The sequence below is a fragment of the Etheostoma cragini genome, chromosome 1, assembly GCF_013103735.1.
Source record: "Etheostoma cragini isolate CJK2018 chromosome 1, CSU_Ecrag_1.0, whole genome shotgun sequence".
Lineage (NCBI taxonomy): Eukaryota > Metazoa > Chordata > Actinopteri > Perciformes > Percidae > Etheostoma > Etheostoma cragini.
The window spans coordinates 15,249,874-15,277,730 of record NC_048407.1 but is presented as its reverse complement, the minus strand read 5'-3'; the positions used below and the strand labels follow the sequence as shown (position 1 = coordinate 15,277,730).

The window sequence follows — 27,857 nt, the reverse complement described above, 5'->3', positions numbered from 1 at the left end:
TCATTCAAGTGCCAACATTTTTGGAAAACTGACAATCACAAGGGTTTTGTCTGACCAAGAGTCAAACTCAAAATATATATATTCAACATGCAGTGATAACATTGAACAAAAGCAGCAAATCTTCAAATTTAGTAACATGAACCAATTCATGTCTTTCTACATGTAGCGTCACACACAAGACTAAAAGCTCACTTCAGCATGAGTTTGGTCTTTTGTGCAATCAAAGCCTTAAACGATCTGCCTCGTTGACATTGTTGTGAGTTGAGATGGACGAATGCATACATAAAAAATGTGTGTATTGTATATATCTATATTTTTCTGTGTTGTACTGACTGTGAAAACAAATCTCCCTCTGGGACAATAAATCTAAATCAGATATTTCTAATGATGGCAATGGTGATCAGTGGTTTTATCCACCACTATGGTCCAGACTGAAATATCTATATTTGGTGTCATCATCTGGCCGATATTCCAGTCCCTCATTTGGTTTATGACAAAATACCAGCAAAACAAATTCCCATCAGCCTCAGCTAGAGTTTTGGGTTTACTGCTAATTGGCGATTGTTGACACGCTAACATGTTAAACTAAGATAGTGAACAAGGCAGACAGTCTGCCATGTTCAACATTTAATAATTAGCACTCAGTTTTGCAGGTGTATGAATAAAAACTAGAGTATTGTCAGAGGAATCACTGCAGGTTTTGAGACTGAATAGCTGTTTTTTTCTGTTATGAATATAGAGAGAGAGATCAGGTTTAAAATGGGCAAAGTAAGCAGATCAAAAGAGTACCAAACCAGCACTCTGCATGATGTTAACTATTGTGAACCCTTTTCTCTTATTTGTTTCCTTATTTCTCTCTCTCTCTTAGCATATGCATACCACATTCATCCCTCCTCTGTCTCTCTCTCTTTTCGTCCTTGATTTTCTTCTTCTCCTCCATCTTGTACTGTCAGTATTTGTCTTCACTCTTTGTTCCTTTCTCTTCTTACACAACGTAAACATGGGTAAGCACAGGATAAAGCATTACAGTGTCACAGGGAGGGTAAATCCCTTTGGGGAAAGGTGATGAGTCAGGTAGATCTGCATGTGTGTGAAAGGTACTCTCAGTTATAATGAGTGAGGGAAACCCTGAGCCCTCTGTGGCTGTCCGCAGACAGTCAGATGTACGGTATTCTCTGCTTCTGAAGGGGAAATTCACATCTCATTCCTATCTGGAAATTAATCACATCATCTGCTTCTCTGCCACTTTTCATTTCTTTTTGCTGTCTGATCATTTCTGCACTCATTTCCATACTTTTACCTTCATTTCTGTTTCCTTGTAACCCCCTTCCCCTGTAGCTGTTTGCTGAATCTCACACATTTCTCCGGCCGTCGTCCTCACTTTTTGACTGGGTCAACATGGATGTTGGTGGTCTGACAACAGTGGTGGCCAACTCTGCCTACATCTCGGCCCGCGGGAGCTGTGATGGCGCTGCCAACTCTGCATCCAACAGAGACAAGAAGTACCACTCCCGCCTGAAAATGCCTCACATCACAGTGTGTGAAGGCCTGCGGGAGACTTTAGATTTGGGCTTTCAGACCGTCTGTGTGGAGCAGCCCATCGGCAAACGTCTCTTCCAGGATTTTCTAGATTCCAACAAAGACTATAAAGGCCCCTACCGCTTGTGGAAAGATATTGAGGAATACAACATGGCTGAGGATGAAGATCGAGTCAAGAAAGCGAGGGAGATTTTGTCTTGGTACATGGAGCCTGGTGCCAAGTATTTCTGCCCCTTCCTGCCAGAAAACGCCATCACAAAGGTCAAAGAGAAACACCAAGAAGCCAGGGATGATCTTCTCTGTGAGATCATGAACAACGTGATGGACTTTCTCAAGGAAGTGCCCTACACTTTGTTCCTGAATAGTATGTATCTGAAAAGGTTTCTGCAGTGGAAGTGGTTGGAGATGCAGCCCATGGGAGAGGATTGGTTTTGGGATTTTCGCATTTTGGGGAAAGGGGGTTTTGGAGAAGTGTCTGCCTGTCAGATGAAGGCCACAGGGAAACTGTATGCCTGCAAAAAGCTTCACAAGAAGAGGCTGAAGAAGAGAAAAGGGTATGGGGTAAGAAGACAAGTCATTTCTCATCAGAGAAAGAGTTGAAATCCAGTAGATGTAGATGCACAAGATTAGTAGTCAGGGCTGTGAAAACACAAGACGTGGTCTAGTTTAGTGTTTTATGTACAGTGACTGTAAACAACACTCAGTTAATAGACGGAGCCTTGCAGATGATGAGAGGCACCTTTGGCTTACGTGATGAGTGCCCTCAGCATTAGAGCATGTTGATCTCCTTATGAAGAGACAATCCTACCATGTTTATAAAGGGGGCAGCTCTGGAGTGGATTCACTAATCTTCTGCTCCTAAGACCCTTTCATAGCAAGGAAATGAAAAGAGTTAGGAAAAAGTATGTAGAACAGCACATGCTGAAACAAGTTAAACCATTTAGACTTACTGAACCTTGTTTCTTCTTTTCATTCTAAGTAGTTACTAAAGAAACATTATGTGCAGTCAAGACTGTTACTGTGTCTGAACTGTTTCAGATAAAAATACCCAGAGTAGAGTGCTGTGAACAAGAGTTTATATCTGCTCTGTCCCTTCCTGTCCTGTAGGGGGCGATGGTGGAGAAGAAGATCCTGGCTCGAGTTCACAGCAGGTTCATTGTCTCGTTGGCGTACGCTTTCCAGTCAAAAACTGAGTTGTGTCTTATCATGACCATCATGAACGGAGGGGACCTGAGGTTAGATCTCATTCACTCTCACTCGCAGACATCCTGACCACAGCCTCTCAATATTTCAATCCCTACTTTGACGTTCTGCCAAAGGGAGCTAATTGAGACACTTTATAACCCAATATTAAGAAATTATGTTTCAAAGGTTTTGCTGCTAACATTTATAAAAATACGTATTTTTTATTATTTTTGAAACTGTCATTATATCCTGACAGTTCCACATGCAACAGATACTCTAAGGAAATCATGCTCCTTTGCTCCTCCTAGCGCTCCTAAAGACATTTGCAAGTATCTACCGCGCCCGACGAAACCAACCAATCAGAGCCAAGGAGCCTCTGACATAGTGTCAATCACTGCTCATGAACTGCAATCAAACAGTCAAACTAGGCAGCGCTGATCAAATATAAATCAAGATTCTGTTCTGCAACGCTTAATTCTCACCTTAAATATTTTAAGAAAATATTTTAGTGTACTGTTAAATGAGAAAGTTTGTGATTTTGTAGTTTTGTAACATGTTGAAAAAAGGTAAAGTCAAAACCAAGCAGCGGCCACCAGCCAAGCCTACTGGAGCAAACTTTCACATTTTACAGCTAAACAGTTAACAACTGCAGCTTTAAAAGGGATTACGCATTTGGGGGTTATGCTTTGAAATTTAAATCTGATATTTATTTGGCTTTAGTTTGATGCCATGTAGTGTGGCAAATGGTGCCAATGATTCAGAGTGCCAGTTACCTAATACTTTTCCATAATCTTTTTTTTACAGATGTTTTAAACGTCATGAATGTAATGGCAATGTCTGTTTTAAATGTCATGAATGAAATGCCATGCTATATATATATATATATATATATGTATATAGTATATCAATAATCATGTGTAATCATAATAATGACCCTCTCTCTTGTACCAGGTATCACATTTATAACATGGATGAGAACAACCCGGGGTTGGACGAGCCGCGGGCGTGTTACTACGCTGCTCAGATCATCCAGGGTCTGGAGCACCTCCACCAGAAGAGGATCATCTACAGAGACCTCAAACCAGAGAACGTGCTGCTGGATGATCAAGGTCAGACGTGAACAAAAAAGAAAGATGTAGTCCCTTCCGTTTGGTCCTGAAATGCATACAGAAGACTTAAGCTTTAGTTGTGGTGCTTTTGGTGATTTGTGTTTTAGATGTAGGCTAATTTATACAATTACGACATCATATTGGTTCAACAGTGAGTTGTGGAGTACCATCAGATGTTTTGGCCGCCTAGAATATTTAATAAAAAAAAAAATGTTTGAGTTTGATTTTAGGAAATTTGCTAATTCATTTTCTTATTCGAGAAGAGTGTTATCCTTCTTCTCATCTAACTCTCGTCAAGACAACGAATAAGAGCATTTCCCAAAATGTCTACTGTTTCTTTAAAAACAATTAAACCCCCAACCACTTGTAAACACTACAACATATGTATTAATTTATCTCCTCAACTTGACTTTAACAATTTGTCCCATTCTCCAAAACACACACACACATAGACACACACACACACACACGTACGTACACACTGAGTCTTACGTCTAACACAAGGACGTCTTTCAGCTATCATGCCACTACAGGTTAACGTGTCAGAGACGTAGTACTGCAGGTCAACAATGGTATCTGTGACGTGCACAGCTCTTGACATTACCCAGGTGTGTGTTTGTTCACACAGGTAACGTCCGTATCTCTGACCTTGGTCTGGCTGTGGAGCTGGCTGATGATCAGTTTAAAATCAAGGGCTACGCCGGGACCCCAGGTACAGTTGACATAAATACACACGAAACTGACTTTTACTTGGTTGTAGCTTCTCGTACAGGATCTGGAAACGAGAGCCACACGTGCAAAGCTCACAGCATTACAGTGTTTATCTTTCTCTCTCTGTAATTATTTTATTTGACATTTACCTTTACTCTACAGCTGCCATTATCCAACCAGTGTTACCTGAAAGCCACAAACAGACACAAGTTTAATCTATTTTCTTTCTTCATTTTGTGTATTTTTTACAAAATTAATGAACATATTGAAATAACAGATCTGTTAGATCTTTGATACAGGTCAAATCATAATGGAGGGAGATAAATTTTACAAAATAAAATAAATAAATTAATGAATATAATACAATAAAATGTGATTTAAAAAAACTCAAATCATTGTCAAATGTTTCTCAGTTGGACAATGTTCTATTTCTATACTTGTATTACTAGTAGTATTATGTACATTGGTAGAGAGTAGATTAGTAGATGGTTTAATAATCTCTTATATAGTTTATAATTGTAAAAAACTAAATGTATAGCCGGTAACCAGTCATTGCCCCTGTGAATAAATATAGGACTAAGAACAAGTTTTTTCTTAGACGTGCAGTATAATTACTAACTTGTGCAAAAGTAAAAAACACAAGTAGCAGGTACTGTGCTTGGGTTATTGTAGGTTTTAGTAGCAGCTGTATTGTTAATAAGATGAAATCTGATTACTTGACTCTTTCATTTTAGGATTTTAGTTTTAAGAGATGCCGTATTTATGCAGGTTTGGGTATTTAAGCTTTTTTCAAAAAAAGCATTTTTTAGATCTGTTTAGCAGTTAAAAGGGAAATTGATCTGAAATTAAAAGTACTAAAACTAAAAGGTTGTAACCTTTTTTTCTCTCCCCTCAGGTTTTATGGCTCCAGAGCTGCTGAGAGGAGAAGAGTATGACTACTCCGTAGATTACTTCACTCTGGGGGTCACGCTGTATGAGTTCATGGCTGCCAAGGGACCCTTCAGGACCCGGGGAGAGAAGGTAAATATACTTTATGACCTGTTTTCCCCATTCTCAATTCACGTTTGGAGCTCTTTTTATTTATTATTATGTGCTTTAAAGATGTTTTGTTAGTTTGTTTGGCTCTTTGCTTCTGTCCTCACTTCTGTCTGCTTAGCTCTTACATCTTTCTCTGGTGATGTGCAAAGCTTTTACTTTACTGTGTGATAATACAGTAACAGTCTTTTAAAGATTTGATGGCTCAACTTTTCCCTCTTGTGGTCTGTTGCAGAATCTGCTCTGAAATATGAAGCCCTTATTTAACCAGTGGTTGAAGAACTACTCATATTTCTTACTTAAATCAAGTAGTAACGTCACTCTGTAAAAATAAATGTCCTATATTTAAGATTTTACTTCAACAAAAGTACAAAAGTATTATCAGAAAAAGTACTTGTAGGCGCTACTAACTAACTACTTTGTATACTGTTGGATAATTTAATTAATAGAACTGCATCATATTTTAGAAATTGGCCATATGTATTGTTTGCAAAATCTGCAAATAGTTGTAGTGGAGTAAAAGGTATGATATTTGAAGATCAAGTATCACAAAATTGTACTTAGTTACTTTCCAACCCTGAATTTAACTTTAAAGAGCCCTGATAGATTTGATTACATACTTACAAATTAAGCATTTATGTGCATGTTGTAATGTTGTAATATTTACTTTATAGGGATTTACATTTTTCAGATGATATTTGGATGATGTGCATGAATACCCTGAATTTACCTGCAGGTAAATAATAAATAAGACATGTGCAGGTAAGTGCCTGATGGACATTCTCTTTAAAGCTTTCATTTCTGGTACAATTCTTTCTCTCTTGTACTTTGTGTTGTTTCGAGGTAGAGAAGAAGGTGTTGAAGAAGCGAATTCTGAATGATCCAGTTACATATCCAGAGAAGTTCAGTGAGAACGCTCGGTCCATCTGTGAGGGTTTGCTGTTCAAAGAGGTCGACAAGAGGCTCGGCTTCAAGAAGGGGTCGTGTGACGAGATCAGGGCGCACGCCTTCTTCAGCGAGATCAACTGGAGGAAACTCAATGCAGGTCTGTTTCATATCTTTAAAGTTTCCCTATCATTACCAGTCACTGTTTTGTCAGTTCGCATCCACCAATGGACATGTCTGTTCCTGTAGTCTTCACATTTCAAATTATTTACTTGTTTTTATATAATTCTATTATTTTGCACTGCTACAGGACATTTAAAGTATTTTCACTTAACTTTACTTTTTCCATTTTATGCAACTTTATACTTCTATACTATATATTTGCTTTATTTCTGTGTTATTTCTATATACAGTACTGTGCAAAAGACTGTAACAAAAAAAGGCTGTAAACTAAGATTGTTTTCAAAAATATAAATATGATTGTTCATTTTTAGAAATTTACAAAATGTAAACTTGGAAAAAGTCAGGTAACTTTTAGGATTGTTGACGCTGTGGTCGGCCAAGGAAACTTAGTGCAGCAGATGAAAGACACATCAAGCTTATTTCCCTTCTAAATCGGAAGATGTCCAGCAGTGACATCAGCTCAGAACCAGCAGAAACCAGGGGGACCCAGGTACATATATCTACTGTCCGCAGAAGTCTGGCCAGAAGTGGTCTTCAGGGAAGAGTTGCTGCCAAAAAAACAGACCTCTGACTTGGAAAAGAGGCCAAGCAAATCAACTATGCATTAAAACACAGGAACTGGGGTGCAAAAAAATGGCAGCAGGTGGTCTGGACTGATGAGTAAATATTTGAAATATTTGACTGTAGCAGACGTTTGTTCACCAAAGCGCTTGCAGTAATATTTTTACAGCGTGGTATTAGCACTTTTTACAAAACCACTTCAAAGGTTACTGTAAGAGTGTTTTCATTCAACCAATGTGCATCCAGGAGAGATGAATAAAGATTTTAGCAAAAAAAGTTCTATAGTTATTTAATAGAAGATAGTTTTGTAGTTTTAAACTTTATTGGCAGGTTATTGTTGTTAAAGGCCCTGAAAACATTTTAAATTTTTTAATCTACTAAACTTTTCTTTGGGATGAATGAAGTACATATCTATCTTCTTACTATGAGCATTGATGAGCAGTGAGGTCCTACATGAACATAACATTTCTTGAAGTAGTTTGAAGTTTTTCACAATGTGTTTTGTGAATAAATGTGATGCCACGTAGTATTTCTGTGCACCAATCAGGACTCAGCAACATTTTAGTTGTAGGGGCAATTGAGATATTGCCAGGATTCTTGCGATCAATCAAAATGATCAAAACAAGTCTCTCGGATGAGAGACGAAACGTCTTCGAAGCGCCTTTAACCAAGTCTAGTTGCCTTGGAGTTGAACCCTTCCTTGGATAACTATGACCTGGATGACTGAGAACCTTCACAGACATTAAGCCAAATGTCCATTAAACACTTGTGTTTCCTCAGGGATCCTCAGACCTCCTTTTGTGCCGGACCCAAAGACAGTTTATGCCAAGAACATTGACGATGTTGGGGCCTTCTCCACAGCTAAAGGCGTGCAGCTTGGAGACAAGGACAATGATTTTTTTGATGAGTTTGCCTCTGGGAACATCTCCATTCCCTGGCAGGAAGAGATGATTGAGATGGGGATCTACGACGAGCTCACAGTCTGGGGAGCTGACGGCGCTTTGCTCGACGACCTGCGGCGTGACTCCATCCTGGAGCAGCCACACAAGTCTTCCACATGCTCAGTGTTGTAAGAGACCACAATGAATGAACAGTTTATTTTTTAACTTCAGACTTCAACACATTATAGTGATCCGGCTGAGTTTGGAGGCAAATGCATGTCTCTAATTTTAGTTTCTAATACATAATTAGATACTAACAGTATTACCTGCACTTTTTGGCCATTTTTGTTTTTACTTTTTACCCTGTAAAATCATGTTTTTCTTTTTTCTTTATTGCTGCACACTTTCACGGTAGAAATAATCATTGTGTGTGTGTGTGTGTGTGTGTGTGTGTGTGTGCGTGAACTGCAAGTCAGATCACATGTCTTTTTGCAGCTTCAGACGTATAAATTGACTTGTATCCATTGCTGCGGAGATTTATCACATTTTAATAAATATTTTTACTATGAAAATCTGCACGTTTTCTGTGTGACTTACACATTGCATGCAAGCTTGATTCTATAGCAACATGTGTTAAGTGCCCATAGTAAGTTCATTTTCAGGTTCCTAATTGTATTTTGAGGTTGTAACAGAATGGGTTTACATGGTTTCATTTTCAAAAAACACAATTTTTTATATTGCACTGCACATTGCTGCAGCTCCTCTTTTCACACTGTGTGCTGAGCTCTCTGTTTTTCACTTCTATCCCATCTGTGTTGGGAGTCGCACACTGCGCAGTAGCTAGGTACTGCGCTGTTAGCTAGAAGCTAGCGCTGGCTAGCAGTTAGCCACCTTGTTCTCAATGGCAAAACAGTGCTGAAAAACACAGAAGTTCACCCTAATCTACAAAGGAAATTGTATAGAACTACTTACATGTACTTTGTCTGCAGGTATTCCACACAAAGTTGGAAGTGTGCCCTTGTTTAGAAGAAGTCTCCCAGCTAATCCCTCCTTGTACTGACCGAAGTCGGAGAAACAGCTAGCTGATGTGGTATTTGCTAAAGTAGTTAGCGCACACGAATGTTTCGGGCGATGACGTAGACGGCACTGCTGATTTTGACCTGCTCACCCTGAGACTGAAGGCAGAGAACATTCAGAAACCTGTATCTCACTCTAAACATCCTGGGTAGTTTTATTCCAAGTTTATATGTTTGTGGAAGCACCAGAGACACAAAATAACTCCCAAATCCCAGAAAAATGATTTCTTTCCAAAAATGTGCACTTTAAGAACCACTGACAATAAAGCAAATCAAATAATTCAGAACAACAATCATGTTTGGCTATGTGGCAGTATATATATATTCATACATACATACATACATACATACATACATACATACATACATACATACATACACACACACACACACACACACACACACACACCCCTTTAAGTTCAGGGTGTTGAAACTGTTTAGTAGCTGTACATGATTACAGCTAATTTATAATAGAACAATTATTTAAGAACTGTATATGTGCCGGCCGTTAATAGGGTATGAAAAAGCCTTGCCTTACATATTTAAAGAGCTGTTCACAATGTATTTAGGGCTGCAAATAATGGTTTGTTTCTTTACTGATTAATCTTGTTTTGAGCTTTAGAGAATGTAGGGCCCAACTGCAGAGACAGCAGGCAATAATTGAGGTTGAACATTTAATAAAGAAAATCCTTATAACAAAAGGTGTCCAACAAAAAACAGCAGGTAAAGAAATCCATGAATATGTGAAAGCCATAACAGGAATCACTGGAACCAGGAACATAGAGACAAAATAGGAAAACTGACCACATCGGTACTCAAAACTGAAATAATGATCTGACACAGGACAATGGGAACACAAAGGTTAACCAGGTAACAAGAGGCAGGTGACACAAGGGCTGGGAAACAAGTGGAAAACATCAGGCAATCACTAGGGCGGGAAGTAAAACTAGACAAGACGGCACAGAAAACAAGACTATCACAGTAAAACAAGAAACACAACATATACAAGACAAGACCAAAAATAACACAATCACAAGACATCACAGAAAACCAGGCTAAGAAATTAAGACAGTAAAACAGACTACCACAATAAGACAAGACAAAACACCCAAACCATAACAAATCTGCAGATTACATTTATAAATGTATCAGTTTATCATTGTCTAGTTGTAGTTTTCCAAAAAATAAGTCCAAGGTGATGTCATCAGATTTGCATGTTTTATCAACCAACTCCCTAAAACATGAATAGCATCATAAAAAACAAGAAATAGGCCACTCTCAAGAGGCCGAACCTGGGTAAGGGTTAGCATTTCTGCTTGCAAAAAATAATAGGACATGCTGGGTCCAAGGCTTGTTTTTTCAGGCTTTGGCCAATGGAGGGCGCAGTAAACTAACATTACCATCAACGCTGCAGCATCATGACCGGTCTGATCACAGCCTGTTCGATGTGGAGAAAGGTCTGGCAACGCGAGACTACAGCCTATCGACAATATAACACGTTCAAATAAACTCACTTTACCTCATTGCTACATACAAAGTAGCCTAGGCTTTTTTTTGTTTTGTTTTTTGTTTTTTTAAAGCTGAATGAACTTATATATGAAAGACAGATAATTTAATAATTTATCACTGAGGTGAAAACATGGAGCTGATTGGTCTCTCTCTCTCTTTTTCTCTCTCTGTCTCTCTCTCTCTCTCGCTCAGGCTTCAAGAAAAGTTGAACTCGTGTGAGCTCAGAGTCAGGTGTAAACATATATGAAATCGCACTCTTATTTATTATAACGATGTTTGAATTTTAAGAAAAAATAAGCATTTTACTCGCAGCTTGTTGCCAGCGCAGGATGAGGACTCTGTTTTGAATCAACAGGGACAAACGAAACGCCACGGAAAGCGTTCAGCTGCCTGATCTCATTTTTCCCCCCCCAATTTTAGAGCTAATTCATCCGGACTGAGTCAAAATGCCGCAGCCTGAACCCCAACAGACAACTCCGACAACGGCGACAGAAATACTGGATCCAGCAGGTAATTATGTCAAGTTTTATCCTGAGATATTCTAACCTGACTCTTTAAGCTGCATGTTACAGCAGCATCTTTAATTTCATTAAGGCATTATTTTTTCTTCTAGTGTGTTTTAGGCTTTACCTTTTTGTGAGCAAAAAGTCTTCCAAAGCATGTCTTCATCATACAAAAAACACTTTACACTTCAAACATTACACTATTTCTTTTAGATAGAAAAACACTTTAAATGCTTTTCATATCCAGAGCTGGAAAGTACACGTGGGCTAGTCAAGTACTGTCTTACACATATTATGAGAAAGGCTATTTCTACTGAGTATTTGAAGGTGTAGATTGGTGTTTTAATGACAGTGAAAAAGAAAACAAAAAGTCCTGCATACTGGTGATGACAAAACCTATAAGATCCCTTGTTATACAGTAAATCAAACCACACAGCGGTGTGTAAAACAGATCCACCATATCCAGCTATGAATAAAAAAAAGTGTACTTTTTGTTGATACTATGTAAGATTCTGATTGCAGGACTTTTACTTGTAATAGAGTATTTTTACATTGTTGCACTGGTACTTCTACTGAGGTAAATGATCATAGTCCAGTCATTTATCGTCCACCACTGCTGAAAGAAAGAGATAAATGAATGTAATTACATTATTTCAATATGTTCATGTTGCAGAAAAGAAGTTAAAGCAGAACAGAGGTTAAAGTTTTGGATTTTATGGTCAGAATTGGGTTGAGAAAGGAATGTAATCAGAGGGTTTAGGATGTAATGGATGTAACGAGTTCCTCCTGTCATCCATCCTCAGTTCACTACCTGCGTCGAAGGAAAACAGCTCTGTGGGTGACGGTGTCTCTGCTGGCTCTGTCTCTGCTGGTGATGGCTGTGGGTCTGATCTCTGCCACTCGCACCACCAACGTGCCTGCGGCTGGATATTACGCCGGCATCGTCGTGAGTGACAGTCTACTCTCACCTTCGACGTCTCTGTCCTGACACTGAGAAAGCATTATTGTTATTAACAAGTTGCATTTCTTCCACTTTGATCTCTTTGTAACTCCAGCTGAGTTTTGGAGCATTTCTGGGTATTGTTGGCATCCACCTGTTGGAAAACCGCAGACCCATGGTGAGTCTGTTTCTCTGACTCAAACACATTTAAAACCACATTTCAATGATGATTTCATTTATTCCATCTATTTATTACCTTTATGTCTTCATTTGGACAACTATACTATTTAACTATAAACTATGTGTTATATATTAGCAGCTGTAGCTACGTTTCCATAACATTTAAAGGTGCTGTATATACAACATTCAGAGTCGGGGCGAGGACTGCCTGCACACGGCTCTCACCTCCGACGTCACAAGCAAACTTGGAGGTGGCTGAGCCAAAATGGCAACGGTGCTGACAGAGCTAACAGTGTTAATTGGGGTCAGCTTACACTCACTAGAGCCACCGGAGTGGGATGGAAGTGGAGGGTATGCATTAAGCTTCCATGGTTATCGGCAGTAACCGCCATATGAGCACCGCTCTCCTGCAGCAGCTAGACATTGGGACATGAACACAAAGAGAGGGAGGGAACAAGGAGGGCAAACGGTTTCAAAGGGAGGGACTCATGTGCACTAACATGCATTAAAGGGTGACAATTTTACAGGACTCCCGCGGGTCACGGGATTCCCGTGTGCGTCTCGCGGTACGGAAGTCAATTTCACTGTTGGTAACATGATAGGGACGGAATAGAGCATAGAAATCAACGGCAGCGGGCGGGACAGAGAAATGTGTGTTTTTTAGTGTGAGAAGATGATTAAGCTAATTCCTGCAGAAGTCAAGTGGCAAAGATTTCTTATAATAAGTTTTTCTCACATATTTGGAAGTTAGTAAGTAAGTAAGTAAAGTAAGTAAAATGTATTTGTATAGCACTTTTCTCAGATGAAGATCACAAAGTGCTTCACAACAAAAGGAAGCATTTAACAACTCTCATAAGTACAACACATCACAAAAAACAGAAGAATAACACGTACACATAAGACCAGCCTAACCACCCTACAATCTAGTTAAAAGCCTCTTTAAAAAGCAGGGATTTCAACTGAGTTTTAAAGTTTACCACACATTCCTAAAGTAACATTCCTAACATACTGTTATCCCGAATGAGTTGACTTTACTAGAAATGTGCATGGAAACCCGTTGCCTAAAACCGGGAAAGGTGAAACTTAACAGGTGAACATGTAGTAACACAGAGTTAGTAAGTTGAAGCAGAAGAACAAGAAAAACAAGTTTGCATTAGTAGTCATTACTAAAAATCCTTATTTAGCATAAATTAATTTTTTCTATAGTCATGTTGTCTAAAATAAGCAGGCTAAGTTGTTAAGTTAAAGCTTCAGTGTGTAACTTTTTGATATTAATGAACTTCCTTTACATTCAAGCCATTGCCAAAAGAGTTGCTGCAAAGCTAATTAAGACGATCCGCTCCACACAACTCTCTCTGTATTTCTCAGTATGGCTGTGTTTAGAAACTGGTGTCCTCCGGTGACTTTAGTGCACTGAAAACAGAGGGATCATAATGACCTCTTCTGAAGAGTCCATCGTGTTGGCTACTAGCAATTGTGTGGAAGAGGGTTGGGGGTGGTGCGAGATCACAGAAGGCTGTATCATTTGGGCAATACAGTTTTAAACAGGCAAAAAAACATGATAAATATAAAATATTAGGCTACTATAAAATACTACAGAATTTGAAGACTGACATAAGCTTTGCAAATAAACTCATGTAACTCAATAACTCAGACATACTTTGGTCACAATAACGGGGTTATCCGTTTGTAAAGGGTCTATTTGTCAGTACGTTTTGAAATTAGTGCTTCGCCAGCAAGCAGTACTTTGTTGGGAGTTAACCTCAAGTTTGCCGGCTAGCATCTAGCGTAACATAAACTCTCTCTTTTTTTGGCTCGTCATTGTCGGAAATGGCAGAATTTTGTGATTGACCCTCCGGAAACCACACACCCTCTATTGAAATGGGTGAAATGCAAAGAAACGTGATGTAAAGAAACTCCTTCGACCCTCACTCAGAACTCCGAAAGAGTCACAACGTCGTCGGAGCGATGGCGTAGCTATCCCGTGGAGTTGAGTTAGCTCTGCTTAATGCGATCTCAGCACGGCATACTTCAGCTGATTATAACAAACAACTAATGTGATTTAGTAATTCATACGTTTTTTAACAAAATATGAATAAGTAGTGAGCACTAAAAAGTTAAAAACAACCAAATCTGGGTTTACAGACTTAGGTTTGCAGACTCTACCTTGCCCTATACCAAACACGATGAGTTAGCAACTAATTGCTGAAAAAAGTAAAGCATAGCAGCTAAACAAGAGTTTGCTAATGTACGCTAAACCAATTTTTAAATGTGAAAATATGTAAGCGTTTTACAGCTTGTTTTGTTGCACTCAAGTGGCCAATAAATGATTATTGAATATATATATTGTTGGCCCCTTCTTTTACGATGACAGCTCGAGTTGTGTATAGCCTTCTGTTTTTTTTCTCTCTCAAGGTGACGTCTTGTCAGCTTTATAATAATCATCTTCTAAAGAGAGGCATTGTTCCTGGTAAACAAAACCATTTCAGAATCAGAATCAGCTTTATTATTTATTATTTATATACTATATACATATACTATATATATAAATTAGAGGATTGTGTTACAGACTTTGTAAATTCATTGTTTTACGGGAAATTGGTCTATTAGGAGCAAGAGGCAAATTGGATTACTCGATGACGGTCGTAATGTGTTCTTGGTCCTTGTGCCCGGGTCAGAGCACATGACCGGATTTGTGGCCGGGGGAAGTGAACGGGATTGGCTCAGGATTTCTATGAAAAGAGCAGGAATTGCATTAGTATTGGTTAGTTGCTGACGGGGCTGCTTTTTTTCAGACAGGGACATAGGTATAATATCATCAAAGGGCCTCTTTGTAAAACAGAGTAGCCTAGAGACATTTATAGCTCGACCAAAGATCTGTCTGTAAAAATTATTGACTCTTTTAAAAATTCTCCATTTTCTAACATAAGAACCTGAGAACCTTCAACTCCAATAAAAATAGTAAAAAGAATAAAACAAAACAAAATCTGCATAAACTGCCCTCAAATTAGCATAATTTGTGGGAACAGTCAAGAGGCCAACAAATCCAATAGCACGAGCCAACTGAAACTGTTCCTCTGTGTTGTTTAAGTAATATATTCAGCATCACATTCGCAGGACTTAAACCCAGCATGAGACAGTCTCTGCAAGGACTGAAGAGGACACCAGTGACACAGAAACGTCAACAGACTGGGAGTCTTTGTTTTTCATCTCTGAATTTGCCCTAATTATTACGTTCTATTCATGAGGGAAGGCTACTTTATTATTGTCGAAGTTTCTTGATGATTCATGTCTTATTATTACTCTGTAGGGATTTTCAATTGATCAATTCACAATAAAACTGTCTTCTCCCCTTTAGCATTCATTACAACCTAAAATTATTATATCCCAAAAAAAAGAAAGAGACAAAAAGTAAAGAAGAAACCAAAGAGTAAGTTAAAGTTTCAAGACATAACAAGGCCATAACTGCGATCAGCAAACAACCTCTCCCTCAAAAAATTTGATACCAAAATAAATTCTTTAAAATGTTTTGGTCATTCGAATTTTTTTTAAATTTAATTTATTCAATTAACTGTTGAATCATACTTTCAATACCTTTATCATACTAGATGTTTCCACACAACCAGGAATAACATTTTGGACAGGAAATACCAAATTCTTCTGTCTTCTGTTGACCCCAAACTGGTTAACTTTATTGTAAAAGCTTTTTCTTTTCTTGCAACCTTCCAGTTTGAAATAAGTAACAATAATAATCATTGTGCAGCGGCAGTATTGCAGCCTATGAGGTTTATCTGAGGAGCTATTATTGCTGGTTGAAAACATAACAATAAAGCGTAAATCTAACCTTTTGCTTGTCCAAGTCTGTAGGTAGCCTGGGCTAAGCCGCTTATGGTGGTCATGGTAGAAAGAAATAAGAGCCTGACATTTTTCCTCATCATGCGTTATACTTTAGACCTTTAGCCTCGGTGTTTCAGCACTAGATCATGCCGGCAAGCACACACTAGAGATTTCTTTTACAAGATTCTTGTTTTGAAAAGAGTTAGCTGGAAACATTAAAGTCAACCAACCAAGTTTTTAAACAACAGACCTAGCATTAGCGAAATTAGCTATAGCAACAGTTGAAAAATCCTGCCAACAACAGTAAGTTTAGCTGTTAAAAATCAACAAATTCCCCATAAAAGTGAGAAGACTGCTTTACCTCTATCTGAAATCAAGGACATATTTTCTTTTTAAAATGTTGTATTTTGAGTGGTAAAGCTGCTTTTCTTATTATTCCTTAACATTAGTATTGTATTATAGTATTACATGTTGAGTGTCATCTTAGTCTTGCATAGACCGCCTGACCTTCCTCCACTGCGCTACTGAGTAGGGTTTGGCTAGTTCACACCTCGGTAACCTCAGTAACAACAGAAACAGCATCAAAGCTTAGTTAATGGTCAATATAGATATCTTAAGCCAAGAAACAACCATAACATTAGACAAAAAATCTCAATTAAGTATTTATTTGAACTTTAAAGCGGTAAAACCTTCAAATTAACAAACAGTTACTGAGGACATGACCACAGGGCACTGATCTATATGTTAAATTAAAACAACGCTCAAACGAGAAAATTTTTTAAGTGATTTTACAAATCTTTTAGAGACATTTAGAGACACTTTATAGGCTTGAAACTGCACAGAGAATTTTTTTTTTTGATGTGATAGAGATGTAAACTTGTCACCATGACGGTGGTATTTCAGTGTGTGTTGTAAATTTTTCATGTGGCATCCAGGGTGTCGCTGTATTACATTACCCTATAGTGTACCATAACGAATCCGGTCTGCACAGATAGGCTACCCTTCACAGAGCTGCTCACACGTGTGTGTGTGTGTGTGAGTGTGTGTGTGTGTGTGTGTTTGTGTGCGCATGTGTGCATATGTGTGTGTGTGCGTGTGTCTGCGCATCTGCGCACGCAACAGTACTGTAACAGTGAGATGGAAGGACATTGACAAAGACATTTACTAGCTGCTGTATGTCTGCCTCTCCGGCATCACTCCCAGGTCTGTGCTTTAAACTTTAATGGTGAGATCGCTGCCACACTAGCGCCGGTCTACGGTGTCTCTTATGAGGCACATGTGGCACAATGTTCCTCTCACACAGGTGTCTTCTTCCCATCCTGTGTCTGAAGCTCAGCGCTGTAACATGAGAGCCAGCTGGCACAGTGAGGTTGCTCATTAAAGAACAACTAACCATAGTACGGACAACGCCACAGACACCTGAGAGCTCTTCTCTTACTTTCTGGATCTGTCAGGCTTTTGCTACTGTGACCTCATATAGCAGCAGAAGGAGGGTTTGAGGGATTTTTGTGGAGGGTTGGATGTTTAAATAACTAAGCTTTGATTACATAAATTAACAACTTTAAAGTAAGTTAATTAAAAATTAATTTCTGTTAAAGCTGCTCAAAGCAATGGCACGCGTGTTTTAGGCTACAACATTTGTTGTCACATACAGCAAATATCTCCTCACTATCCGCGAGCTGCCCGTCCCAGAACACACTGCAAAAAAGTTGCAGTCTCTGTAGACAGCCCAGGGTCTACAAACGGCAACAAAAACAAACTGCACCCACCTGCACGAAGCATCCACAAGTTAGTGTGCGGATGCACAGAAGGGAGGTGGAGAGGATGGGGTGAGGAGGAGGGAGGGGCAAACTAGTCTCGTTTTGTTTGAAAATACTTTGATACGCCTACAAGAAGTAACGTCACCCAACATCGCTTAGAGCACCTTCAAATCTATTTCTATCGCCCAATGAGGTAACTTAATGGTAATTATCTAGAGTCTATGGCTCACTGATGAAAGGTTGCATTCAAAACTGGGTGTGGTGAACATAGGCGGTGAACAGGTACTGATGCATTTTCTATCACTCAGCAGCGGTTGGTCCACCAGCGAGGGTAGACAGAGCTAACGCAACAGATTCGCTACTGTTTTTAATCCGGTCATTACATTAACAGATGATATATGAACATCAAATAATAGCAATTAAACACTCCAATAATCAAACACACAAAGTAGAAGTAGATTATAGCCAACAGAAAGAAATACAGGATTTGACTTTTAATTTGTTAGTATCCTATTGTATAGTATAGCCATTGTACGGCTTGAAAATTGAAGAATGTGACAGAAATATTGTGGTACGTTAAAATTTACGTAAAGTTCCGGTCATGACGAGATGACCACATGTATTTTACTGAGTGAAAGTGCAGCAAATCAACAGTCTACAATTATTCACCCCAATGTAAACAAAACTAAATGTCAGCAATGGTAGAAAAATGGTGGCCTGGAGAGGAAAACCAATCCATTCTCCATAATTTCCCACCACACACATCAGTGTTATACCACCATTAGCTTAGTGGATAACTTTGTCTTTCTCAATGTTCTTGTTGCAAGACATTGTGCTTGCATCACAAATGTTCTCGAGAGACCAGTCCTTTTTAGGATTGCGAGGTGTGCTGCAGGTAAAACACATGTGTGCCCCATTGACATTTCTTGGATAGTACTTAAATATCGGCACTTTAATTTTTGTCTTATCCAAAATGTTTAAAATGATGCCGGAGCATGAAATTCTGTCTGTAAATTCCCCTCCTATCTGCACTTCCCCTGCGGCCCCTAAAACAGGCTTCACTGCGCTGTAAGATTTCTTTATGACTAAATGCTTCATGTAGCTTGTGTTCTTTTTTCCTGTACCGTAGTTACTGCCTGTATCTCAGACTGCCGTCCTTTTGGTCACCTTGCAGCTTGGAGAGCAGAACGGTGAACCTTTAAAGGGCTGTATTTTACCCAACAAGTTTCGTATTACCGGCATGTCCAGCTGTGGTCGTGATTGGTCACTGGACCACTGAGCATGGGGAAAAAGACCTTGCAGAGGTCAGCTACTTTAGTTACATAACCTGATAGATATCTTTACTGAAGCTATAAAATTCCTCCTTGTGTCTTTATCTCTTGGTCACTGATGTAAATTTCTTCTGTAAATCTTACATGATGTGTGACTTTCTCTTTTATTGGTAAATGACTTGTGATAATGAACCTCCACAGAATCTCACCTCAACTCTACAGAACTTTATAACAAGTCTCATCGTTTAGCTGGACGGCCCACAGCTCTCATCACTCTCATAGCTTCATTTAAGCATCCGCAAGCAGCTGTTTTTAGTAAATAAAACTAAACCCTAAAACTCTAAAAACCAACAGTACAGTACCTACTCAGCACCAAACAGCAGACAGACACAGACTAGCTGGTGAACATAGTGGAGCATTTCACAACAAAAGAGCCAGAGCAAGTAAATTAAGGAAGGCTCACTGACTCCACTCCTCAGCATACAATTATCTACAGTGAGGGTCTTCACTCTTTTATAGTATTTCATCTTGAAGTTTTATCTGGAGATTTTGGGGGTTTGGGCAACAGAGCGTGTGTGAAGGTGCTTTATGTGCTGGCAGCTGGTGCTAAGGTAATGTGAAGTAATGCAGTTGTCAGGCTCTATTGTCTCGGCTGCTGGCCTCATCTCCCACTTGCAGCCCATAAAAACAGAGTCATTTAAACCGCTAATGAAGTGAAGAGTCTGGGCCAGTGGCAGATAAAACCCACCCAGAAAAAAAGCTTATTTTCACTGCCCAGCTCATATTTCACTTTGTTGAAGGAAACCTATTTTAAAATATACCCTTGTTTTAATATCTGGTTCACCACAACTGTACAGACATTAGCCATTTAATGTATATAACACTTGGATGTTATCTTAAAATTAGCCTGAATAGCAAACCTGATCCGTTTATGTTTTGGACATTTACTGTATGGAACAGGTTTCTTTCTTATTAGCCACGACTTATGCAACTAAAAATCAGATAAGGTTATTACTTAAAGGCCACACTACTCCCGCTGGTCCACCCACATGATTACACCTCTTCTCTGGACTGTGAGGGGGGCCACCAAGCGTGCTGTTGTCACTCTGTGTCAAATGTTTTTGTTAATTTGTTTGATTGCTAATTTGCACCAATAATGTACAATATCAACTAACGCATTGTTGGGTGGTTTTTGTTGAGCTCTGTCCTGTAGAGGGGCCATGTTTCAAAATCTATTTTTAAGTTGCACGTATGTGCACCTCTGTGCACACAATGAGTCCTTGACAGGGGGCTGACACAATTCACAGTGGATGGGGGTCAGAGTCAAGAGTCACAGTAGATGTTTGCTCCAAATTACACACAAATATACACATATTTATGAATGCATTTTAAAAATGTACTGGTCTCAAACTAAAAACACGCCTGCTGTTAGTGGGATAATAATGAAACAATAAGGAATGTAAGCAAAGTTAGAACATTTGTGACTTATGCTTGCATCTGAGTCTTACAAACAATCACTTGTGCTACTTCAGCATCATCAGCTGTTAAATAATCAAACCAGAAAAGGTCTTCTGACATCAGAAATCAAGGAACGGAAAAGTCAGTTGTCCCTTTATGTCAGTGCACAATCATTAGATTTCTAGATATGCTTCAGAAAATGTTCACTATCTTTGTACTTCTTTTTGCTTTTGGGTAAAAACTTCCATATCCCACCTATTTGTTTTGATAGATAGACAAAACGTGTGTGTTTAATCTCCTGCTTGAGTACAGCAGGTTCGGTCCTGGAGGAGTGATTAAACAGACAGGAAACGATGCTCAGTGATAAAGTTCTTGATCAGACATCTGTTATCAGCCAGCTGGGTCTGCTGTGTGTGTGTGTGTGTGTGTGTGTGTGTGTGTGTGAGAGAGAGAGAAAGAGAGAGAGAGATCAGATTCTTAGGCTTAATTTGCAGAACTTTGTGAATGTGTGAGATGAGCAGCAACATGGATTTGTGTGTGTGGTTGTGTATCAGATTGGGAGAATTAGATTGACCTTGCTGGTACAATAGGCCATTTATCTGCCCTGTATGTTGCCTCTGTGACCATAAATCACCCACAAAGCACCTCTGCATTGGCAGAGCAAGGAGCCGTTCATTTCCTTTATCGCCCTGCAGCCCGGACACTGCAGACGACCAATCAGCACACACACATGCAGAAAGCTTATGTACACGAGTGTGTGTGTATGTGTTTGTGTGCGTGTGTATGTGTATGTTAGGAAAATTTAATTATGATACTGTGAGTAGAAATAAATCATTTTTATTATCCTCTGTCTTTGTATTTATTACTGCTCTATGTAAACAATACATGTTTTGCTGTTGTTAACTATCTGACAGAATCAAGTTCTGGTCATGCTGGTTTGCTGCAAATTTAAGATTTCTCTATTTATTTGAGGATTTATTGCCTGATTATTATTTATTTCACAATCTTTGTGCATTTCTACTAATTTTTTCATTCTTTTATTTTGAAATATGTAATAAGTGTGTTTCCAATCCATATACCGTAGTTGTGCATTCAAATCAACACATTTAAAATATAAACTAATACATGTGTACTTACTCTGATGACACTTACTGGTACTTTTAATCTTTGTCCCAAAACACTTTCTCATGACTTTACCCTCTTCCTGTCTTTAAGCTCGTGGCAGCGATCATATTCATCAGTATCGGAGTCATCTCGTCTTTCTTCTGTGCCATTGTTGATGGGATCATCGCTTCAGAGTTCATTGTAAGAATCAAATGTATGCGCCTGCACTGAAAAGAAAGAAATGCAAAAGAACAAATTCACCTTTTTTATTCGTGAACAAATCCTTACACATTCACACACCAGATTTAATCACACGTGAAGATCCACAGAGACACGGGCCACAGAACTGCATTTTGAAACTGGCACAGACACATTACTACGACCAGGAACTTTGCGGAGGCAATCAGACAGAACTGGGATCAAACACCAGACAGGTAGACCAGACACATTAATGTCAGTGGCCGACCTGCAGAGAGCTGCTGGGGAACCATTGAGCATAACAAGGCTGATTAAATGGGTCCAAACGCTACCCACATTTCTCTAAGTCACTTAAAACTCTTGCAAGCAGAAAGGGATATATTTGTCCAAAAATACATCTTTAACTCTCTTTCAAATGAGAATGGATTTTCCAGGAATTAATTTTTACATTATTTTGCAACATATTAGTACAAACATGTTTTCTGTTACACAATGTCTGTATTTAGTTCTATGTTTTTATTGGAAGAAGCATTATTTACTCCAAAACATTTTCATAATCGGTCAAACTCTCTTTATTTTAAATAGCTCCCCAAATTAATATGCTTGAAATTCAATTTGTCAACCACCTGAATTTGTTTATATGGGAATGAGTTAGACATGCTGACCGGTCAAATGAGGTCATTGTTGCTTCCTTACTGGATATCTTAGATTGGTCTCGGTTTTTTGATACGCGGACACGAACACCTCAGTTTGTCACATCAGCCTAATGAATTTTAATGAGTATCTTAATGAGTTTGGACCAGAGATAGCTTAGAAAGCTGGCAGAGAGTCACTGATATTGATCATCAGTGCTATCAAACCCTCTGCACATATTCATTTTGTGCTCACAGGACAGTAAAAGTCATGTTTATTGCACCTTCAAGCTTTGGACAATGAAAATGATTATATTACCTTTCACATTATATAAAGTCCATTGAGGTGTAATGCTGTAGGGTTTGTGGTCCAGTGCAGTGAGTGGTTTTGAGCAGGCACATGATGTAACCCTTCACTGCTGCAGTGGCACAGAAACAGGAGGAGGATGGACAGAGTAAACCAGGGTTCAGGTTAAAAGTGCTTAATTAAAACCCTTAAATCATGCAGATAAAGTATAAAAAAGAACAGAAAAACATGTAGGTCACAGTTGCGGTGTATGACAAGTCAATTAACATTTGTGTGTTTCCATATAATTGTAGCTCATGTATTTAACATGTCAGTCTCTTCTGTCTCTTTTACTACACACAGGACATAAGGCCTTTGCAGGAGGAAATGTGTGACTATTACGCCAGTGACGCAGGCTACGCCTACGACAGATACTATACGGAGGTGAATCACATGCTTTACACACACTTAATATATATGACCTGCCATTGTCTGTATTGTATAAACATACCAAGTAATTTCTCAATAAGAACAAAAATCTAAATACCTAAGGTAATCTAGCCTTATGCATGGTTTCCATAAACTTCCTCCTCCATCACACTGCTTTAAATTTGTGTATCAGTTCTTGTCTTTTAAATGGTGTAAATTACACCGTTTCTTCTGGGTTCTTGCAGCCTTTGGGCGTTTACTGTAACTGAAAAAAATCCCACTGTGTGTAGTGACATCTAGTGGTCCTTTAATGTTACTGCACCGTATGAAAGAAGCTAGTTCACTTTGCGTCACGTTATTATAACCAAGCAGTGCTGGAAATGATATGTCGACATATAGACAGTTTCCTCATGTATTTTTTTGTCCAAACAGTTTGTCCAGCTACTTGTCTGGATGTTTTCATGGGGTTAATAAAACATTTATCACAAATGATTTAAAGCGCTTAGAGCCACTTTAACTCTCATCAAACCTCTGACCCCGTAGGTGACGTGCCGTGCATATGAAAAAACATGCAAGCTGAAGCTGAGGAGCAACACCTGCTACTGCTGCTACCTGTACAACTGTGGCAGGTGAAACCCATCACCAGCTAATGGTGTTTTCATATCAGTGCGTGTGTGTGCGTGTGTGTGCGGGAGTGTGCGTGTGTGTGTGTTATTTTGGATAAACGCAGGCCATACTGATGGGTTGTATTCACTTCAATTTGCATATACTTAACAATGCTGCAGAGTATTTTCATTATTAACTTTCTACCCTCCAGGCTGCAACAACAACTGATCCCCATTCCTTTTAGTACACCATACAGTACTGTATCAGTAAGTGTGCAGATATATGACCCTCGTGGGTGTCTGTGGCTCAGTAGGTACACCCTACCAATCGGAAGGTCGGTGGTTTGATCCCTGGCCCCTGCAGTCTACTTGTCAAAGTGCCCTTGGGCAAGATACTGAACCCCAAATTTCCCCTGATGTGCCATCGGTGTCTGAATGTGTGTGAATGTTTATCTGTGTATCTGTTGTATGCTACCCTCAGCCACCAGTGTTTGAATGTTGCCTGTAATGTAAATCACTAAAACTTTACCTTATACTTGAGTCAGGTTGTCCATCACAGTGAACATTATTTATTCAGCGATTTTTTATATAGTTATATATAAAGAGCATATGTTATAATAATAATAATAATAACATAATAAAATGTTATAATAGTGTGATAATACAGTAGAGAGCATCGTTAAAATAAGCATCCTCGATTTCAGTGTTGGCTGCCAAAAATTGCATTAGAGGCCCCGCTGTTGGAAAATCACTCTTGGATCATGTAATTTTGAACAGCCAACTCTTAAATCCCATATGTTGAGAGTTTTCCATGAGCTCTTGAACTTACATCAAAGTGGAAGACCTTTCCAAAAAGTCCCTCCCTGCCTGCATGTACATGACTACTCAGTTATTAGCTGGTGAACGGCTGCCTGGGCGGTGTAATGAAAAGGTCATAAAATGACTACAAGTGATGGCCAGTGGGTGGGGTTGTTCATTTTCTCCCCTGGTTGCCATACACTAAGCCTTTTTTCATGGCAGACATTTTGTTTGACTGTAGTTTTCCTACAGGTGTTAAAATTAATAAGAGCTGCTCTCCATTTTTCATTACCTGGCTCAATGCCATTTTAAATGGAACAGAGCTATCAGCGCTTTTCCCACTTGGATAAGTGTCTGCTAAGTACACAAGCTTAGTAATTTATGGCAGCATAACCAGAGGTATGCTCGGTCCAAGTTATTCTTACCAGCTCAATGATTTTGTCTCCTTTTCTCTTCATCTTCCAGCACAAATTACCACGCACAGTATTACGTGTTCACCGGGGTCAACAGCTGCTGGGATGTGATCCACCTGTACCGTCTGCTGTGGGCCTCAGTGGTGCTCAACGTGATCACCTTGTTCCTGGGCATCATCACCGCCGCCCTCCTCGGGGCATACAAGGATGTGGTGAGTCCCCAAAAAAGAGAAAATTGGAGTGCATCATTACTTTGACTCTTGACAAGAAGTAACAAAAAAAAAGGATTAATTAAAAAAAACGTTGTGGTATTGTGAGAGAAATAAAAAAGCTTGTTATATTACATGGTTGACAAGATGTTTTGGCAGAATTTCTTCAGCACTCTGACAAAGGATTTCTATTATACTCTAACTGACTAGACTGAGTCACTTAAAATGAGTTGCCTTTCCTTATTGCCTGCAGGCCACATACAGTACTATCCCCAACATTGGTTTCTTGTGTGTAAACCATATAGTTCCTGTGGAAAACTCAATACTGATTTATGTGTGTGCAGATATTTTTTTGTTTTGCTGACCAACTCACTACATATTACACATTTCCTGCTTATACATGAAAGTACTAAAAAATGCATGTTTCCGTAGCAGGAGTCTGGTAACCTGTTTTCAAATAGATGAAAATCATGATCTTATTTTCTTCATTTTAATTGTCCTGATCTGCCGACTATTGTTCCTACATTACATTAGGCAGCAATCATACTCCATTACCCTCTTATATAATGAAGTGTGTGTGTGTGTGTGTGTGTGTGTGTGTGTGTGTGTGTGTGTGTTAGCTGGTGCATGCTTACTCACATTGTCCTTCTAGCTCCATTTGATGAATTCCCATCTTATCTGAAGCATTTGTTCTGTTTCCTACAGCAGAAGCCGACTCTTCAGATTGGTCCCAGCCCCACACCCCCACCCCACATCCTGTACAACCCGACCCAGCACATGCTCACCTACACCGGCTTCTGCCCTTCAGGACAAACTCTGCCCGCCTACCCCAACTATCCAATACCTATGCCGGTAGGGGCACAGGCCAACACAAAAAATAACCCTTGATAGACCCTTTTCAGGGAAGACAGCCTGTTACACAGCAGGAAAAGCAAAGATGTGAATAACAAAATGAATGATGGCTGAATTTATTTTGGGCTGCTTCAGCTTCTGGTTCTGGTATTGTGCATGCTGCCTCACTGTCACTCTCCATGGGACACATGAATATAAGTTAGCTACTTAACTATATAACTGAGGTGATTTGCGCTTTTCATACTGTGACAGCTCAAAACGTCTGCTATGAAAAAGGCCAATCTTCCATTCCAGTGTATTAGTTTGTTGATCAGATGAGCAGCAATGGATCACATTTATTTTTTTGCCGAAGTAGCACAACTGTTTTACTATTATACCAAACACTTGACCAGAAAGAAAATTATTAATCTGCACTGCTACCAGGAGCTGTAATTTCAATTGCCTTAAATCAGCAGATGCATAGATTTTTGTTACATCATGGTGACTTTGTCTGAAGTTTGTCTCACAGTTTTATTGATTATGGCTCATTTTTGCTGATATTTCTGAGGCTGCTACCAGAGACGAAAACAATGAAAAACCCAACCTCACATAAAAATGTCACGAATTAATTTAGGTATTTTTGGCTCTACTTCCACATACCAATGCAACCTCCCACTCCATGTCTCCTCACCTCTCCCACAGCACAACAGCAGCTATCAGCAACCTGCTACTCCCCAGATGATCCCTGAGGGAGGCCATGCCTCCAACTCGTGCCTGTCTGAGGAGAACCAGCAGCAGCCCCCTCAGGCTCCCACCCAGCCACAGCCTCATGGAACCACTCAGGAACCAGGGGGCTACATGCTGACACCCAACGCTCCTGTCCTCTACGGAGCCGCCTACAACCCCTTTGAAAAACCGCCACCTTACGCCTGCTGAGCCCAGAGACAAACATCTAGGGCATGTTGGAGGAGAACTATTTGGTCAGAGTGAATGTAGCACAATACATTTGATAGGTGACCTTGTAGACGGAAAACCCTCAGTGAGTTTCACAACTACTCTGCACTCATAGAAATGTTACATTTCATGTGGCTGCACTGAGGAGAGACACAGATTTATAGCTATGTAGTGTGACTATAAAGACATGACTATGTTATTTCATGTGTAATCATCAAAAGAACAGTTTGGGAAATATGCTTATTCACTTTCTTGCAGGGAGTTAGATGAGAAGATGGACACAACTCTGATATTTCTTGGTAAATATGAAGGTCCAGTTGTCTAACTTAACCACCAAATCTTCCTAATTAGGGGTCCAAGCCCGAGGCTGCAGGGCTGTGGAACCATATTGTTTTTCTAGAGATTATTAGGATTCTTTCGCCGATAAAACTCCCAGAACCCTGCAGGGACTACAGGTGCATTTGGCCCTGTGACTCCTGTCACCTGTGTTTTCTGGATCCGACTGAATCTCGTGATGTAGGCCACGCCCATTTCTGTCTAGACGTTTGACCAATCTGTACAAAACATGGAACGTAGCATCTTCAGACCGACCTGACAAAAAGTGATCAAAAGCATTTTCATAGGATAACAGTTGGGCATATTATGCACTAACTAATTTTTGTTGCTAACTATGACAACACCAACTTTGCTATCTTGGCCAAAATAAATGCTATCAACGCGAAACTTTCGATTCTTGTTTGCCACGACTCTCTGGAAGTCCCCCACACATTTTACA

The 27,857-nt window shown here is 39.4% G+C and overlaps 2 protein-coding genes and 1 non-coding gene across 3 annotated transcripts; all 3 read left to right on the top strand.

Annotated features, from left to right (window-relative positions):
- Positions 1-1,096: 1,096 nt before the first annotated feature.
- grk1a (G protein-coupled receptor kinase 1 a) lies at positions 1,097-8,480 on the top strand. Its single transcript, XM_034879557.1, has 7 exons — positions 1,097-2,100; positions 2,647-2,774; positions 3,676-3,833; positions 4,462-4,545; positions 5,440-5,564; positions 6,423-6,624; positions 7,989-8,480. The coding sequence occupies exons 1-7, from the start codon at positions 1,399-1,401 to the stop codon at positions 8,279-8,281; spliced, it is 1,692 nt and encodes a 563-aa protein (XP_034735448.1). The 5' UTR covers positions 1,097-1,398; the 3' UTR covers positions 8,282-8,480.
- Positions 8,481-10,877: 2,397 nt separating this feature from the next.
- LOC117948997 (transmembrane protein 255B) lies at positions 10,878-27,623 on the top strand. The gene is made up of 9 exons (XM_034878985.1): positions 10,878-11,184; positions 11,981-12,123; positions 12,233-12,295; positions 21,839-21,928; positions 23,207-23,287; positions 23,816-23,901; positions 25,141-25,300; positions 26,003-26,149; positions 26,831-27,623. Exons 1-9 carry the CDS (start codon positions 11,121-11,123, stop codon positions 27,062-27,064), a joined length of 1,068 nt encoding a protein of 355 aa, XP_034734876.1. The 5' UTR covers positions 10,878-11,120; the 3' UTR covers positions 27,065-27,623.
- Positions 16,049-16,177, top strand: LOC117951281. The gene has a single exon (XR_004658126.1). It is a non-coding gene; the product is annotated as a U4 spliceosomal RNA (small nuclear RNA).
- Positions 27,624-27,857: the final 234 nt, after the last annotated feature.

What these genes read in the sequence shown, in the direction of transcription:
- grk1a (XM_034879557.1), top strand. Translation starts at nt 1,399, where the DNA reads ATGGATGTTGGTGGTCTGACAACAGTGGTGGCCAACTCTGCCTACATC. An exon ending in ATGAACGGAGGGGACCTGAG is followed by an intron (nt 2,775 to 3,675) that starts GTTAGATCTCAT and finishes CTCTTGTACCAG; the next exon opens with GTATCACATTTATAACATGG. An exon ending in GGGCTACGCCGGGACCCCAG is followed by an intron (nt 4,546 to 5,439) that starts GTACAGTTGACA and finishes CTCTCCCCTCAG; the next exon opens with GTTTTATGGCTCCAGAGCTG.
- LOC117948997 (XM_034878985.1), top strand. Translation starts at nt 11,121, where the DNA reads ATGCCGCAGCCTGAACCCCAACAGACAACTCCGACAACGGCGACAGAA. An exon ending in TGGAAAACCGCAGACCCATG is followed by an intron (nt 12,296 to 21,838) that starts GTGAGTCTGTTT and finishes CCTGTCTTTAAG; the next exon opens with CTCGTGGCAGCGATCATATT. An exon ending in TCGGGGCATACAAGGATGTG is followed by an intron (nt 25,301 to 26,002) that starts GTGAGTCCCCAA and finishes TGTTTCCTACAG; the next exon opens with CAGAAGCCGACTCTTCAGAT.